This window comes from Lepidochelys kempii, chromosome 11 (genome assembly GCF_965140285.1).
Source record: "Lepidochelys kempii isolate rLepKem1 chromosome 11, rLepKem1.hap1, whole genome shotgun sequence".
NCBI lineage: Eukaryota > Metazoa > Chordata > Testudines > Cheloniidae > Lepidochelys > Lepidochelys kempii.
In genome coordinates, this window is record NC_136390.1 from 67149761 (window position 1) to 67168641 (window position 18881).

General features: G+C 41.6%; 1 protein-coding gene across 3 annotated transcripts in view; it reads left to right on the plus strand.

Annotated features, from left to right (window-relative positions):
* Positions 1 to 15841: 15841 nt before the first annotated feature.
* Positions 15842 to 18881, plus strand: part of SPAG16 (sperm associated antigen 16) — a 722869-nt gene continuing 719829 nt past the window's right edge. For 2 of the 3 annotated variants that reach the window (XM_073306724.2, XM_073306725.2), the window contains exons 1-2: positions 15842 to 16100; positions 17642 to 17740. In XM_073306724.2, coding sequence (XP_073162825.1) covers positions 15957 to 16100; positions 17642 to 17740 — 243 coding nt within the window. In that variant the 5' untranslated portion in view covers positions 15842 to 15956. Of the gene's footprint in view, positions 16101 to 17641; positions 17741 to 18881 lie in introns of those variants that run through there. The other variant, XM_073306726.2, reaches the window with a different exon arrangement.

Consider the following 18881-nt stretch of genomic DNA (forward strand, 5'->3'; position numbering starts at 1 on the left):
GTGTGACTCCTGGTAAGTTTAGTGTTTAAATCTGTTTATTGTTTTTATAAGTTTTCCTCTGTAATGCTTTTAACTTAAGAATAAATGTGGTTGCTTAGAAAGCTGTACGGTAACTTGTAACTGCTAGTAACACACTACTCATCGTCCTTGGAGAGAAACCAAAACACAGGTGCTGACCTTTAGACTGACTTGCTGGGAATATCACACTGTAAAGCAGGGAGCAGTGGATCCTCAGAACCCTAGTCAGGAGGGAGGAGGGCAAGAGACAGGTGTCAAGAGAAGACCTGACATCTAATTGGGAACTCCTGGAGTAGACCACAGAGGAAAGGGGACACAGATGCAGTTACCCTGAAGCCTTGACACATCCAATCTTGATTAAAAAAAAAAAGTTTCCAGTGATGGATAATCCACCAAAACTCTTAGAGAGTTGTCTTGACTGTTTAAAATAAATAAAATAATAAAAATAAAAACCCTGCACCTTTTTTCTTGTCTGAATTTGACCAGCTTTAACTTCCATCCCTTGGATTTTGTTTGACCTTTGTTTGCTAGATTGAAGAGTCCTTTATTTATCAAATGTCTATTCCCAATGTAGGTACTTATGAACTCTGATCAAGTTCCTCCTTAACCTTCTTTTTGTTAAGCTAAACAAAGTGGGCTATTCAAGATTTTCACTATAAGGCATGTTTTCTAATACTTTACTCACTCTTGTGGCTTTTCTCTGAACTCTCCAATTTTTCAACTTCCTTCTTAAATTATGGATACCAAAACTGCATCCAGTAGCGATCATGTCATGACAAATACAAACGTAAAATAAGCTCTCTACTCCCACTTACGATTCTGCTCTTTGTACCTTCAAGGATCACATTAACCCTTGACCACAGTGTCATGCTGGGAACTCAGTTAATTATCCACCATGACTCCCAGGTCTTTTTCAGAGTCGCTGCTTCTCAGGATGAAGTCCACCATCCTGTAAGCATGGTCTGCATTCTTTGTTTGTAGATTGATGACCTTACATCTGGCTGTATTAAAATGCATATTGTTTGCTCGCATCTAGCTTACCAAGTGATCCAGATCGCTCTGAATTAATGACCTATCCTGTTTATTATATATCACTCCCCCAATTTTTGGTCAGCTTTTTCAAAACATTTGAGTACAAGTTATCTGCACCTGCTGATTTTAAAAGGTCTAACTTTTGTATCTACTGTTTAACATTCTCCATTACTATTGTCATGCAAGGTATGTAGTCAAATACATCACAATCCTTTTTTCCTAAATATGGAACAAATATTTATCAAACTTTTGCCTTCTCTGTGTTATTATGGACAATTCTACCATTGCCATCTAGTAACGGACCAATATCATTGTTAGCATTCCATTTGTTACTACTAAAAACCTCCTTCTGATTATCCTTAATTCTGTTGATCACAAATTTGTCCTTGTGTCATTTTGCTTCCTTTATCAATTTTCTACAATTCATAGCTTCTAATATATATTAATTGCTGTCAACTTTCCCTTTTACCCATTTTATACAGTTTTCTTATTTTATAGCTGCCTTCATTTCCCCTCTAAGCCAGGTTGTTTAACCAGCGTAGCCTTTTTTCTTGATTGTGGCTTTTGGGGCATCTAGTAACGTGTTCTTAATTATCATAAAGATTTTCTATTTAAAATTGTTTGTTCCAGGTGATTTGGCTTTGTGAAACTAGCTCTTAGACCACCACATATATTACTGGGTTGGATTTTTCTGTTTGCACACACCAAATGTGAGGACGTCGTGATCATTTTCAGTGCTGAGAACAGAAGGCTGGATACTTCTAGCACTGTGAAATTCCTCCTGGTTCTCTTTTTTTCCCCTAGAAGTAACAATCTACCCATCTTCTTCTGTGTCCAGGGATGTAAAATGCCAGCTAGCTACACAAGTACAACTCCCTGGCTGCAGTGGAGTTACTCCTGATGCATACTAGTGGAAGTGAGAAGGGACTCGGGCACCATTTCTTCAATACTTTGGGGACTAGAAAGTTTCCGGGGGGATGGAAATGGCCACTGTTGGGATGAGTTTTGCTGTGATGTTCAGGTGAGAGGCTGTCACAGTTAACAGGCTAACTGTACCTCTGACCCCTCCTGGTTTCTCCGAGTGCACCTGTCTGGGCCATCCCCTCTCCATCGGCGTAGAGTCACACAATTCTCCCACTGTCATACTAAGCACTGGACTCTTGGGGTCAACTGTGATCACCTCAGCAGGCCCGATTTATCTTCAGGGCCTGTGGTTTTGTTCCCTGGGGGAGCAATGACCGTGGTAACGAGTGATCAGACAGCTTTCTTAAAACACTTATTTAGAAGTACAGCACTTAAGGGAGAACAGATCTTTAAATAAAACACTAGTCTATATACATGTTTGTCTCTCCCTAAGGCTACCATACTCTAGATATGGGAGAAAACACAGCTTCTTTAAACTCTTCCCAGAGTCCCCTGAACAGGCTCAGGCACGCAGACACACCCTACCTACCTACCTCTTCCTCTCCTAAGAGGGTTCTCAGCCAAGCTGTCTCACTTTGGCTTGGAGCAGAGAAGTAGGCTATTGTCCTGTCAGTGCCCCCTCACATGGTTTCTTGGGAAGTTTGCTTGTGTACAGCTATTGTGTTTCTTTCCTGCTGGTCTTTCCCACAACCCCCTATTAGGCTAGATCAGTGGTTCTCAAACTTATTTGATCAGGCCTCCCTTCTTTGCATCTGTAGTCATTTACATCCTCCTCCTCCCCGGCTCCTTCACCAAGTATATATACCACCACCAGGGTGGAGAGCAGTGGCTGCTGGCCGGCCGTCTCTGAAGGCAGCACCACACCAGCACAGAAGTAAGGGTGACAATATGAAAAGTGATCATCAATATCACTTTTCACCGCAGACTTAGCTCCCCATTACCACCCTTACTTCATCGCTGCTGCTGCCATTTTGGGACTGACAGCCAGAGCCCCGCCAACTCCAGGTGAGGGATTAGGAGTGGGGGAAAGAAGAGCCCGAGCAGCGGGGCTGCAGTTGTCTCCTTTATCCCTGCCTCACAGGTGCGCATGGCCCTTCTGCACAAGCCCCAGCCATTTGGGGCTGACAGCCAGAGCTCTTTTAAAAAACAAAACAAACAACAAACAAACACATCCACACACAGCTCATGCCTCCCTTGACACATTTCCACATGTCAGACTTGGGAGGCCCACCCCATCATTTGAGAGCCACTGAGCTAGATCAATATGTTCTACAGGAAAGTTTTATAATCCAATATACAGTAGTAAATTCACCTCACTGACCAGATCATGTACAGTGTTCAGAAGAGTATTAAATCTAAAAATACGGAGATGAATCACAAAGCTGCTCCACCTCTGTCAGACACATTCTAGCTATTGGCTAAAGAACAGGTTAGAACTCCTGGGAGGGCCCAATCCTAACCCGCTTGGCTTCCTTCCTACCATAATCTACCTCCCACACAGTTTCCTCCTCAAATGACAGCCTCTTCCAGATGGCTGCCAATTCCTGACCCATCCTCTAAAATAAGAATGAGTAGAGGGAGATTACACTGGTGACAGTGTAGGAGAGAGCCTGGGAGTGGAACCTAATGCCCTGGGGCGGGGGGGGAAAGACAGGATCAACTGTGAAGGGGATGAAGGTAGGCAGAAAGCAAGACGCTTTCCTCTCATATACAGTGGAATTCTTCTGATGCTCATTGGGGAGGGTGGGTCTTATGGGAGGCGAGGGTGGTGAAAGTGGAGGAGAGAAGGAATTGGCAGGAATGAGGAGGTAGGTGGAGCTCCAGTTCGGGTGGAAGAGCGAGGGTAGGATATGGATGGGAGCTGGATTTGTTCAACCTCAGTTTGTCAGTAAAAGATCACTAAGAATTAGTCAACTAGTCTTCAATATTCTAAGCACTGAAAGCACTACAGCAGCAGCAAATAAAGAGACCTTCTGGGACCCCCCCCACCTCAAAAAAAGCAATATTAATTTATGTGAGCAAAAGTAGCTGCATCTCTATGACCTTTACATATGTGCATACTCACTCACCTGTTGCCAGCTGTCATGATTTATAGCATACAGTGTTGTCCCAGGATATTAGAGACATGGTGGGTGACGGAATATCTTTCACTGAACCACCTTTTCTTGGTGAGAGAGAGTCAAGCTGACACAGAGCTTGGTCCAATAAACGATATTATCTCACCCACCGGGTCTATGATTTATAGTGTTTTTTTGAATGTCCCAATTGCTGAAATCAAGAATTTCTAGGAGAATTGCAACTTTCACTAAATTAAAAAAAAAAGAAAAAGAAAAAGTTGTTCACCCTCCTCGTCATGAAGAAGAGCTAGAAAGCATGCAGCAAGTACACCCTAAAAACTCAGAAACCAAAAGGCAAATAAAAAGAACCTCACATTTAAAAAATATCTTAAGCCAATCATAATTTTGGGGGTTCTGGCTCATGATTTTTGAATTCTTCCATTTGGCAACACTGTGTACCTTTTATTTCTTCAAGTACTGCTTCACTCAAACAGCCCAGGATTGCATCCTCATCCATATTTGAGGCAGATCATTTCCTCCTCAGGGAAGAAATAAAAAAACCCTTTTCCTGCTGCAACACAAGAAGAAAGCAACAACACAGTCTGAATTCACACACTTAACACCCTGCAATTTCCAACCCTTACTTATAGAGAAGTCTTCTTAGCCAAGAGGCCATGACACAGAGAATTAGTAAAGCATTACAAACACACTCTCACTACTGTTAAAGAAAATATAGCACCATAACACACACTTCCACTACACAGACCATCGTGCGTCTCACACATCCTGTCAAATCTCTCAACCCCTGTCTCACTGCAATTTGGAGACACTGGAACGGCAAATCTGATCAGTTCCCTCAAACTTCTGCCTCTACAAATGAAAAGGACAGCCAACCCACTGTGAGCTTTCTGTTTGCAGCATCTTATGGCTCCCATGCAATAGGTCCTCATTCTGATTAGATCCTGCATTTGCAGGACTGGATTTGATGATCGAATGCATGGTTTTCCATCTCTAACTTGTGTGAGCCTCTCTTTGTACGCTTAACTGCCTGAGATACTCTCACATCTGGCCAGCACAATCAGCACATCTCCTTTGAGTCTGACTGCTGGCAGTTCTCCTTCCTGAATCCTTTCAAGGAATTTCTTTTCCAGTTGTTGTGCACAAATGCAAATAACCTCTCTCGCTCAACCAACCCTGAGTTCCCCATTGTGAGAATATGAGAATTTAGGACTGGGCCCTATGGGCTATTCCAAAACCCACCGAGGTCAATGGAAAAAAAGTCTTCTACCGATTCCAAAGAACCTGAGCTAAGGCATCTCAAGATCATTAATATATAATATGCTATAACCTTAAGAATGTAGTACATGATATACTATGACCTCAAAATCTTTGCCCATATTTTTAAACAAACTACAGAGAAAAAGCATACCATAGAAACATAATTTGAACAACTAATTCCTTCAAGGATATGCTATGGTGCAACATCTGCTCCAGGACATCTGTTTCTGCTTCAAAAAGATCTTACGTTCTCTAAAGGGATAATTAACACCAGTCTAAAAGGCTTAGACATTGATAGTTTACTTTCCTTTCTGCTAATTTTATTCTTTCACACACATTGTCATATTACCTTCATAGAAAGGTCACCAAAAATATCTCAAGTTAGTATAAGACATATTTAGAATTCAGAGTAACTCATGGGCTCTACTTTTGGGTCTGTCAGTGACTCACTGTGAGACCTTATACAAGTTACATGACTTGCCCAAAGTTACACAGAAAGTCTGTGGCAAAGTGGCTCAGTTTACTTAAAATGGGTATAATACCGTATCTATCACAAAGTAACAATTATTTCATATCTATAAAGTCCTTGAGATGAAAAGTGCTATAAAAATTCAAAATATTATTTATTGCACATAATTATACCATGAACTATTTCAGTAGTGCCAACCCCAATGATTCAAAAACCACGAGTCAACTAGTGATTCCAGATAGCAAGTGTGAAAAATTGGGACAGAGGGTAGTGGGTAACAGGCACCTATGTAAGAAAAAGCCCCAAATATCTGGACACTCCCTATAAAATCGGGACATCTGGTCACCCTGGAGTCAACCCTAAAAATCTGAGGTTCACTTAAAAATCAGGGTTTCAGAGTAGCAGCCGTGTTAGTCTGTATCCACAAAAAGAAAAGGAGTGCTTGTGGCACCTTAGAGACTAACAAATTTATTTGAGCATAAGCTTTCGTGAGCTACTAAATTTGTTAATTTCTAAGGTGCCACAAGTACTCTTTTTCTTTTTAAAAATCATGGTATTTTTTTTTAAATACATTCAGGGTTCTTTTTGCCTTCTGGTTCTTGAGCCATTAGGATACACATTATCAAACTTTGCTCTGAAACCATCAGGACTAAAAACTAGTTTTTAAAATGAAAGCTGAGGGTCTCATATAATCACATCACTTCACTGAGCTGGGATTTTAAGAAAAAAAAAATCTAGATTTTAGATGAGTTAGCAACATTGTATTTCCTCTTGACTAGGAATCCCTGGAATTGGAACAAACCTTTGTTATAGACCCAAACTTTGCTTTACTTGAAAATTCTCTCATAAAAGTCCATTTTATAAATAACATTTCCTTATTTTGGCAGAGTTTTGGAAGCTCTGACTTAAACAGAAATAGCTGGAATGCGGGCACAGGGTGTGTGTGTGTGTGTGTGTGTGTGTGTGTATTAGGGCTGTTGTCGATTAATTTTTTTGAGTTAACAGCCGTTAACTCACGTGATTAATCAGTTTTAATAAAACTGTTAAACAATATAATACCAATTGAAATTTATTAAATATTTTGGAAGTTTCTACATTTTCAAATATATTTATTACAATACAGAATACCAGTGTACAGTGCTCACTTTATATTATTTTTATTACAAATATTTTCACTGTAAAAATGATAAAAGAAATAGTATTTTTCAATTCACCTCATACAAGTACCATAGTACAATCTTTGTATCGTGAAAGTGCAATTTACACATGTAGGTTTTTTTGTTACATAACTTCACTCAAAAACAAAACAATGTAAAACTTTAGAGCCTACAAGTCCACTCAGTCCTACTTCTTGTTCAGCCAATTGCTCAAACACATTTGTTTACATGTGCAGGAGACAATGCTGCCTGCTTCTTGTTTACAATGTCATCTGAAAGTGAGAACAGGTGTTCGCATGGCACTGTTGTAGCTGGCATTGCAAGGTATTTACGTGCCAGATGCGCTAAAGATTCATTTGTAAGTTCAACTTCCATGATGAAGAGATTGCACTACGGTACGTGTATCAAGTGAATTGAAAAATACTATTTCTTTTGTTTTTACAGTGCAAGTATTTAGAATAAAAAGAAATACAAAGTGAGCACTGTGCATTTTGTATTCTGTGTTGAAATTGAAATCAATATGTTCGAAAATATGGTAAACATCCAAAAATATTTAAATAAATGGCATTCCATTATTCTTTAACAGCACGATTAATTATTTTAATTGCTCGACAGCCCTAGCAGACAGACATATTGTCGGTGACCAGAGAAGGTGACAGCAGATGGTGCTCAATAGCGTGCACCACGGCTCCTGGGGTTTCTAGGGCAGGACACCTGGCAGGCTGCACGTGGCTTGGTGCTGCTCTCCCCAGCAGCTCGGATCCCAGGGCAAGCCCGGGGGCACTGGGTCTCCCTGCGGGGGTGGGGGTCCTGCCTTATGCCCCGCCCCCAGAGAGGGGGACTGAGGGCCGCATCTGTGCCGCAGGCCCAGCCCCGTGTGTGTGTGTGGGGGGGGTTGGAGTGGGCTCACGGGAGGGGCTGTACCGCCGCATCGGAGCCCCCTTCTCTGCCCACTGTGGGGGAGCCTGGGCCAGAAGGCGGGACTTTGCCCCTCTGCTTTGCACCGATTGGCCAGTTAGTCCCTCGGTAGCGCCCTACTGAAGCGCCATTGGACCTTTCCGTAACCGAGGCGTGACGATTGCTATGGCGACCGGGACGCGTCCGGCCGTCCCCACTCCTTGCCTTACCAACCCCCCCCCCCCTCCAGCCGCGCGCGCTCTCCCGTGAAGCCGGGATAGAGCCAGGTGGAGAGAAGGAGCGAGCTGTTCTCGCGAGAGGTTCTCCGGGGGACCCTAGCAACGGCGAGAGCGGCGGGGAAACAAGCGACCCGGAGAGCCGGCGATGGAGGGGGCGGCGGCGGCGGCGGCGGCCGGAGCCGAGGGGCCCTTCTGCCTGCAGCGTATCCTCTCCCCGCGCCCCCTCAGCGGCTCCTGGCGGAGCCGCGCTGGGGATGGGGGGGGGGCGCGCGGGGGATTTGCTGAGGGTTCACGCCGGGGGCTCCTCGTTCTGGGGGCGGGAGGTTCTGGGGGTTCACCCCGGGAGAGGGAGCCGGGGATCTTCCCTCTGGGGGGCTTCAGCCAGGGGTTTCAGCTGGGGGGAGGGGGCTCACGTTGCGGGGCGGGCTGTTGGGCTCTAGCCTCTGGGGGGTTTTTGGAGCCTTTTTTTTTTTTTTTTGAGAAAAAACCAGTTGGGGGGGGGGATTTGGAGTCCCGGGCAAGTTCAAGCCGTGGGGAGGGGTGGGGAGTGCTGGGGTCCCCTCGTTCTCTGCATGGGTCAGTGCCGCTCCCCGCCACCGCGGTCACCTGAGCTCTGCCCAGGATTGAGGAAGGACCTTCTCTCTGGCCCATCAGCCAGGCTGCTCAGTGGCACCTGCAATAAAGGCTTCACTCGATGCCCCTACAGTTGTATTTGCCAGGTACAGACCTGCCCAGTGGGAGCCAGGCCAAAAATCACATAATTATGGTGGGGAAAAGTTGAGATTACCAACTTATTTTACCAACACTCCCCTACTTGCTGCTGGCTAATAGTGAACTTCCCTGGGAACTGCCAAAAAACGATAAGTTAGGGCAGAATTTAATTTTTCTATTTGAACAAAGACAGCTAAGCCTCCAGGCCTCATGATTAAGAGGAATACCTTCCCAATGTGAACTGAGTGTAGCTTGATGTAGTGCCATCTTGCTGCATCTACAAACAGATGACTCCAGTGCCTCTGGTATGGAAACAGAAAAGTGAAATTGTCCTGATTCTTGTTAGTTTCACCTAGGGGTTCTGAATAGTAACAGTGGGACTGTCCAGAGTCTTGTTCATTTGGGAGTGCTGTCAAGATCCACTGTTGTTGTTTAGAATCCCTGGGTGAAACTAACAAGAACCATAACAATTTCACTTTTCGGTTGCTACTCGGGAAAGCTGTGAGCAACAACTGAAGACCTGGAGCTGTTGCCTCTTACTCCTTTTTGTACTTGTCTCCCTCTAGCAAGCGTCTGGTAAATTTTTCTAAGCCTTTTCCATAAGGCACTAAATACGTATCAGAAGGTAATCCACATTTGCTTGTTCCTCCACTTAGCAATATTCGAAACACTGACCTAGAGCGAAAGGCTCAAATTCTGTCATCTAGTGCCTGAATTATCCAATCATTCCCTAAAAATCTATTTTTAATTGAGTAGTTTATACAAGTAAAATAGGAATTTTAGATTGCAGAGCAGCAATTTAGAAGGTTTATTTCTGAGTTATGACATTTAGAAACAATCAGTTTGACTCCTTTTCAGTTTTAAAAAGAGCAAAGGCAAACTATAAATTAGTGATCGCAGGTTTTTTGTTTTGTTTTTCTGTAGTGTATATTTATTTAGAGGCTGGCACTCAGGAGATCTGAATTCTGTTCTCAACCTTGGTACTGACTGACTTGCTTTGTGACCCTATGTAAGCCACTTCTCTGCAATTCAGTTTCTGTTTCCTTAAAACAGAAATTCTTCAGTGCCCTGTGGCTGATAAGACACTACAGAAGAGTAAAAAGAAAAGGAGTACTTGTGGCACCTTAGAGACTAACCAATTTATTTGAGCATAAGCTTTCGTGAGCTACAGCTCACTTCATCGGATGCATACTGTGGAAACTGCAGAAGATCTTTTTATACCCACAAAGCGTGAAAAAAATACTTCCTCCCACCCCACTCTCCTGCTGGTAATAGCTTATCTAAAGTGACCACTCTCCTTACAATGTGTATGATAATCAAGGTGGGCCATTTCCAGCACAAATCCAGGGTTTAACAAGAACGTCTGAGGGAGAGAGGGGGGTTGGAAAAAACAATAGGAAATAGGCTTGAATAGAGACTGGGAGTGGCTAAGTCATTATGCAAGGTAACCTAAGTTAATTGTATCCAATTTGCAAATGAATTCCAATTCAGCAGTTTCTCGCTGGAGTCTGGATTTGAAGTTTTTTTTGTTGTAAGAAAGCGACCTTCATGTCTGTAATTGCGTGACCAGAGAGATTGAAGTGTTCTCCGACTGGTTTATGAATGTTATAGTTCTTGACATCTGATTTGTGTCCATTTATTCTTTTACGTAGAGACTGTCCAGTTTGACCAATGTACATGGCAGAGGGGCATTGCTGACACATGATGGCATATATCACATTGGTGGATGTGCAGGTGAACGAGCCTCTGATAGTGTGGCTGATGTTATTAGGCCCTATGATGGTGTCCCCTGAATAGATATGTGGCCACAGTTGGCAACGGGCTTTGTTGCAAGGATAGGTTCCTGGGTTAGTGGTTCTGTTGTGTGGTGTGTGGTTGCTGGTGAGTATTTGCTTCAGGTTGGGGGGCTGTCTGTAGGCAAGGACTGGCCTGTCTCCCAAGATTTGTGAGAGTGTTGGGTCATCCTTCAGGATAGGCTGTAGATCCTTAATAATGCGTTGGAGGGGTTTTAGTTGGGGGCTGAAGGTGACGGCTAGTGGCGTTTTGTTATTTTCTTTGTTAGGCCTGTCCTGTAGTAGGTGACTTCTGGGAAGTCTTCTGGCTCTATCAATCTGTTTCTTCACTTCCGCAGGTGGGTATTGTAGTTGTAAGAATGCTTGATAGAGATCTTGTAGGTGTTTGTCTCTGTCTGAGGGGTTGGAGCAAATGCGGTTGTATCGCAGAGCTTGGCTGTAGACGATGGATCGTGTGGTGTGGTCAGGGTGAAAGCTGGAGGCATGTAGGTAGGAATAGCGGTCAGTAGGTTTCCGGTATAGCGGGTGTTTATGTGACCATCGTTTATTAGCACTGTAGTGTCCAGGAAGTGGATCTTTTGTGTGGACTGGACCAGGCTGAGGTTGATGGTGGGATGGAAATTGTTGAAATCATGGTGGAATTCCTCAAGGGCTTCCACCTGCGGAAGTGAAGAAACAGATTGAAGAAACCCCTCCAACGCATTATTAAGGATCTACAGCCTATCCTGAAGGATGACCCAACACTCTCACAAATCTTGGGAGACAGGCCAGTCCTTGCCTACAGACAGCCCCCCAACCTGAAGCAAATACTCACCAGCAACCACACACCACACAACAGAACCACTAACCCAGGAACCTATCCTTGCAACAAAGCCCGTTGCCAACTGTGGCCACATATCTATTCAGGGGACACCATCATAGGGCCTAATAACATCAGCCACACTATCAGAGGCTCGTTCACCTGCACATCCACCAATGTGATATATGCCATCATGTGTCAGCAATGCCCCTCTGCCATGTACATTGGTCAAACTGGACAGTCTCTACGTAAAAGAATAAATGGACACAAATCAGATGTCAAGAACTATAACATTCATAAACCAGTCGGAGAACACTTCAATCTCTCTGGTCACGCAATTACAGACATGAAGGTCGCTTTCTTACAACAAAAAAAACTTCAAATCCAGACTCCAGCGAGAAACTGCTGAATTGGAATTCATTTGCAAATTGGATACTATTAATTTAGGCTTAAATAGAGACTGGGAGTGGCTAAGTCATTATGCAAGGTAGCCTATTTCTCCTTGTTTTTTCCTACCCCACCCCCCAGATGTTCTGGTTAAACTTGGATTTATGCTGGAAATGGCCCACCTTGATTATCATACACATTGTAAGGAGAGTGGTCACTTTAGATAAGCTATTACCAGCAGGAGAGTGGGGTGGGAGGAGGTATTGTTTCATGGTCTCTGTGTATATAATGTCTTCTGCAGTTTCCACAGTATGCATCCGATGAAGTGAGCTGTAGCTCACGAAAGCTTATGCTCAAATAAATTGGTTAGTCTCTAAGGTGCCACAAGTACTCCTTTTCTTTTTGCAAATACAGACTAACACGGCTGTTACAGAAGTGTGTCTATATTATAAAAGACATTGAAAATAAAATTTGTAGACAATGTTTGCTCAAAAATGTAGTTGAATGAGGAATTGTCTTTAAAAGATTGTGCATCTGAAATATGATTTTTCAAAAATCATGTCAAGATTTTTAACATGAGGTTTTATTCCACATGCATAGCATCTGCAACAACACAGTAGTCTAGACCATAATGGCACATAAGGGCTATTGAGTTAGTTTAAAAAACTAACAGCAAACTCACCTTCTTGGAAGCACCTAAATCACCAAGATCATTTGCATTAGTTTGGAATGACTGGTGGATATGACATTGTGACATTTCTGTCCACATTGTAAAATATTCTACAACTGTAGAATAGAACTGTCAATATGGAGAAAAAGGAATGAAGTATTGCACATATGTAAAACAGGTTGACAAAAATCTGTCTCTCATTATACAATTAAGCTTCCAGTGAGAGAAATGTTTTTAGCCAAATTGCTGGATACACAATATTGTATTTAAATTGTACCTTATAAACATTCAAACCTCTTCTACTACAGTATGACAGTACCAAAAGGCTACTTAATTAATTGCAGTGACATTATCCTGTCTTTTATTATTAGATATTTTATAAAATGATACTTAGTACATTTTTCAGCTTCTGCGTACTTTGCAAACTTTAAATAAAGTACCATTCAGTTATGGTGCTAATTAATTAATGGTTTCATAATCATAATTGTTATATACCCAACAAGGCAGGTAATTTATCATCCCCATTCAATGGATAAAGGACTTTAAGGACCAGACATTTAATCTGATTTGCGCAAGGCCCCACAACACCATAGTAGCAGGGCCAGGACTAGAACTCAAAACATTTCTAAGTCCCAGATGACTAGATCATACATACCTCAAATGTTTTTTATTATAACTTTTGCTATAATTAAAGCAGTTGCAGTTACACTGTGATTTCTATTATAAACTTTTGTTCATGCACCTGTGTAGGTTTCTGAAAAGTCCTTTGTGGCTGAAACTATTCTCAGCTCTGTTGTTTTTGCTTTGTTTTTTAAAACTGGAACAAAATCCCTTCATGATCTTTTGTTACTGGAGAGAGGGGAGAAAAGTGTTCTCAGCATATTAAGACTTCTTTGGCTTACCAATAGCTCAAAAGCATTTGTGGGGCAAGCCTTCTAAACCTCACATGTAAATTACTACATACTTTGCGGTGTGTATAACTGAGGCAAATTTAAAAATTAATGCTATAAGAAATTTAAAATAACCCCTCTTCTTAAATGCTTATTTTAAATCAGCAAAAGATTTTTGTAGCTTCAGCTAACGAAGCCTTATCCTTTAGCAATAACATAGTTAACTTTTTCCTTTGCTTGCCTCTCTCTCTAAATATATAGACAAAATATAATATAGCCAAGGGCAATTTTCCAAATAAACCATGGATTTTAGGAGGCACTAGCAGGTATACAAATATCTGATTCAGGCACATAATCACAGAGTAGGTATAAATACAGAAGTGGAACACATACATTGGCCCCTCCTTTATAAAAAAAGTTGGGCCTTAGTATCCATGCTGTGTAAATAGGACCTCACTTTTTAAAGTCTCATTCACAAGATATCTGCCCCAGACATAAAGTAGCATCATGGTCACTTTAGGTACATTGAAAGAATGAAGACTGAATTAATCATAGAGTGTTTAGCTTTTAAAAAAATGATTCTTAGACTACTTACCAAACTCAATCAACCAAAACTCCTGACCTCCAAAATCCATTCTTCTGCCACTAGACTTCCTCTGCTTTTACTGTTCCCTACCAATCTCCAGAGCCATTTAAAAAAAAAAAACAGTGGTTTCCCTGTTGTGCATTTTGCTCCCAGTTCTTGTTCAATAGGTCAGAAGTAACTCTTCTCCTTCCCTGTCTCATCTTGTAAACACTAGAGCAGCTGCAGCCACTTAGCTCTTTCTGCCCCTCTAGCATACAGTTAGTGGTCCCTGGACCACTTTGCTGCCTGCTTCTCCCCTGCCCCCCTCCAGTTAAAGGCTCAGCGAATCCAGGCACCACTAGTAGTTTCTTAAGAGCATAAAAAGAACAGAAGTAGCTGATGATGTAAGGCCTCCAGTATTTGCCTTTGGGAGTGGGGAGCTGAGACTCAGGAGCCAGACAGCTGCTAAAGTCTTGGAAGGGTGGTGAGGGCTTCAGTTCTTCAGGAGGAGCTCTTCAAAGTCCTCTGCAAAGTGCAACTGTTCTCAGCTATGTTCTCCCTGCCCAACTCAATGGACCACTTTGCCAGAAGGAGATTGTAAAGTATTCATTGAAACACATACCTCTCAATCCTCCCATTAAAATCAGTTAATCCATTTTTCCCCTCATGTAACTAAAGGAGATGTAGGACTGTTAAACCAACATAACAGAAGCTTCAATGCTCAATTTACTGTTATTTTCCCCCAAAGCGTGGATCCACAGATGTGCATTTGCCACGTCGGATCTCTAAACCTGATAAAAAATGGTTAGTTTTCTAAAAGGATGAAATTCACCCAGAGGCATAAGGACAATGAAAGTCTCCTGGTACAATATAGCTGTTGTACCAATAAAATAAAAACCAGCAGGACCTTATTAAAGGGAAAAAGGCAAAATACCACATTTATTGTGAATACAGAAAGAATCATAGTAAGCAGTTAGTTATAGTTATAACATTCCATTCAATCTCAAATTTATTCTCACATTCATTCATTCATACAAACATACACACACACACACACACAGGTTCTGCAAGGTTGTTATCATAGTTACCAGCCTTAGAGTTGCTCATGCCAAGTCACTGGCCAGGTGGCCTGGACATGAGGAGGGAGCAGGGCCTTGTCAGATGCTCATCTGATGCTCCTGGAAGTTGGTTTGCAGAATCAGACCCCAAAGTTCTCACTTTTTAGAGTCTATTTTTATAGGAATTTCTTCCTATGGCAGTCTATGGGAATTGCTTCATCATGCTGTTGCTGAATCAATCAGCAGATAGCACATTCCTGACGGCTCCAAGATGTTATCTTGTTCTTTGGTTCTCCCATTCTTGAGGCTGTTGGGTGGATTCCAGTCTGCCCTCCGGGGGGGTCCTCTGGTTATTTCCACTTGACGCCTTCTTCAGCCGATGGACACTGGATTCTTAGGCTGGCACCTCCCTGATCATTCAGTTATTATCCACACCAAGCATCCATCCACATACATCCTCTATCTCTATTTTAATCACAATTGGTAATACAACAAAAGGGTGGGGAGTCTCTGGGTGCTGTTTCTGTTGTTAGAGTATTGCTTTGAGTCTCTCTCTCTGTGAATTGCTTTGAGAACAGACTCTGTCTTAGAATGTACTAACACAATTAGCAGCTTGCAAGTTTCACACAGAGGGAGAGAAACAGCACCAAAAACCAAGAGACCTCTTAATTAGTAATACCCTGGAATTTAAACTCTGGGGAATCAAACTCATTTGTGATTTTAATACAGAACTTCTTTAATATGATCCAACATAGCCACTGTAACTGTGTACCTGAGAGTAGAGTTTGGCTTATTGTTTATATGAAGCACAGCAACTGGTATCTAGCTATAGCAGAGCAAATAGGTGGTATTTTAGTGCTGTGCAGTCCTGCAATGAAAAGTTTGAGTGCTAAATTCTGTTCTTGAATGCAGAGACATGCCTTTCACTGGGCATCCAAGAGCCAAAATTAGCCCTAAATATGTGAAATTTGGCCTTACATAGAACAGGGGAGAGGCTGATAAGGACTGATTTATGAATAACTGTGTTTTTTTTAATGGTCATATACAATTGTTTTCTCATTGGAAAGCACCAAATACGTCAGCTGGTTTAGACTTGACAAAACATACAGAAGTTACCATTACAGAAGACTCAGAAGATGATTATCAATATGAAGAGGTAATTTACTTAATAATATTGCCAATAATAATAATACCTTTTTCTTTTATAGTACCTTTCAAAAGTAGATCTCAAAACTTAGGAGATAGTCTTAAGAAAGATCTGTATTGTAGTAACCATCTCTTTTTATTTAAATGCACCATACTGTATCTTAGCACCAAAGAAGTAAATCCTCTTTTATGAAGCATACTTTAAAATATGCTTGATATTAAGCATATATTTTCATTTAATAAAAAGAACTAGTAACATTTGATTTATTATGTCTTATTTCCATTTAAATAATTTTTAAAAGGTAACAGTAACTCAGTTTAGCTGATTTCAGCTTATTCATAGTGAGCTAATTTCAGCTTACTCATTATTTAAATATGTTTATATTATCATATAATATATCTTTGCTTTCTTGGATATTGTTTTCAGTATATTAATGTCTTGGTCTTTGATATAAACAAAATCCTCTAACTCAAGCCTGTGCTCGATCTCTTTCTGAATAGCAGCTGTGTGAAGAACTGTAAACCCCACACTGGTGAACAAAGTGTGAGTAGGAGCTGGAGAGCACTAGGAGGGTGTGTCAGGATTGATTTGTTATCAGACCCAGCTGAGGAGGAGCTGTGTCTTCTCATAAAGCAGGGAAGTGGAAACTACAAGAGGGGGTGCATGGGTGAGGGTTAGAGTAGAGGGTAAAGGAATCATAGGGTGGCTGTAGGAGAGGAACTAATTTTGTGCTTAGGATAGGAGAAGTAGTGTGGGTGTTCTATACCAGGATGCTGGGGAGAACCTTGTGGGATTAAAAGATCAAGTCTGGAGGGACAGAAGCTGCTTTATTGAGGTTTGGTTTCTCGGGGATTTTCTGTGCTTTGTTGGTGAAGGCTGAGGGAGACCTGGGAATTTCTTTCTCTGAGAGAAGTAGGACTGTAAAGGAATCTAGTTTGAGCAGAAAATACTGTGGTGGTAATTAAAATGTGTGGGATACTGCTCATGTGAGACAGTGATACCTCTGAAAGGGTGAGACTTCTAAGGGACCTACCTGGAGGACCAAGTTGTGAGGAGATGACGCCACTGTAGGACTGAAGCAGTGGTTAGCAGAAAGTGCTACTGAGGAGAGACTTTTATCCTGGGCTGTGCCAGCAGTGAGTCTATTCTTCCCCCCCAGAATCTACACTGTCAGACAGCAGGCTCTCACCCTAAGCCAGGTGAAATCCATGAGAATCTTTCCACTGAGCCTTGGATCAAGTGCCAAGAGATCAGGGTTGAAAGTCTATCCCCAAAGAAGTCAATGGAGTTTTGTCACTGATTTACATAGGGCAAGGATATCACTGAGTGTGTGATACCTCCTTTTTTTTTTTTTTTTTTAAATTGTATGCTTCAGTACCAAGTAGAACAATAATCAGTTGTGTAATTATAACACCAAGCTCCTAATATGGCTACTAGCATAAGACTTTTTATTTTTAACTGTGTGCTGTTGGGACTTAATTATCTTCTGGAAGAAAGTACAATCCATTTAAAATATTCATTGATCTGACTTCATTTATATTTGGGTTTAGGTTCCAGCAGATGATGATATTAGTCTCCTGGAAGGTGATGAAGATCTGGTAAAGGCTTTACAGACAATACAGGAGCAGGCTGAAGATGCACAAATTATAGTAAGAGTTTTCAAAATACTGTTAAGAATCCATCAGTAATAAAACTGATTTCTATCGGCTTAAAGTTTAGACATTGAACACGCTTAATTATTGAATATAAGTATAGATAGAGCATTTTATATTTCTTATGGCATAAATCTCTAGAAACATTTTATATATGATGTCACTGTGAGAACAATGCTTAAATGAATTCATTTCCATCCACCCTGATACTCTTCTATTCACTGTTTGCTTGTCTTGTTGTATATTTCATGCATTGCTCAATATTTTAAGGAAAATAGTAGACTTAATTCACTAAAATGTGGTCTAAGTATCCTTTTCTCTAAATGGAATGAGCTAAATAAAATATTTAGGCCCTGATTAAACCAAGCCCTTTACCCATATGTTTAAGTTCCATTGAAGCATGTGCTTTAATCACTATGTAACATGCGCTTAAATGCTTTGCTGAATAGGAATAGAATTACTCACATGCTTTTTATTAAAAAAACAAAAGTATATACCTAGTTGCTTGGCCGAATGAGAGCTGTGGTCAAATTATCACTCATTTAACAACTAGTATTTTGGATACTTTTACCTTTTAGAATTTGATTTTTTTTAAAGCGCAATAGACTACCACGTAGTGGTGTGGTGGGATTGTAAGTGTTATGTTCACAGCATACACCCACAAGTTAATTTTAAAAACCTAAATACTCTTGTTGGAAGGCTGTAATGTGACACTATTTTTTTTCTTAGAATTCAAAATAACACCAAGAACCCCAAAATGCTGAGACACAAAGCAGGGGGCTCACTAAAAGAGAAGCCCACCTCATCCCTCCCTACTGTAGGCTGGCTCTTAGCGTTCTGCGGAAAAGGACCTAGGGGTGACAGTGGACGAGAAGCTGGATATGAGTCAGCAGTGTGCCCTTGTTCCCAAGAAGGCCAATGGCATTTTGGGATGTATAAGTAGGGGCATAGTGAGCAGATCGAGGGACGTGATCGTCCCCCTCTATTCGACATTGGTGAGGCCTCATCTGGAGTATTGTGTCCAGTTTTGGGCCCCACACTACAAGAAGGATGTGGATAAATTGGAAAGAGTCCAGCGAAGGGCAACAAAAATGATTAGGGATCTGGAACACATGACTTATGAGGAGAGGCTGAGGGA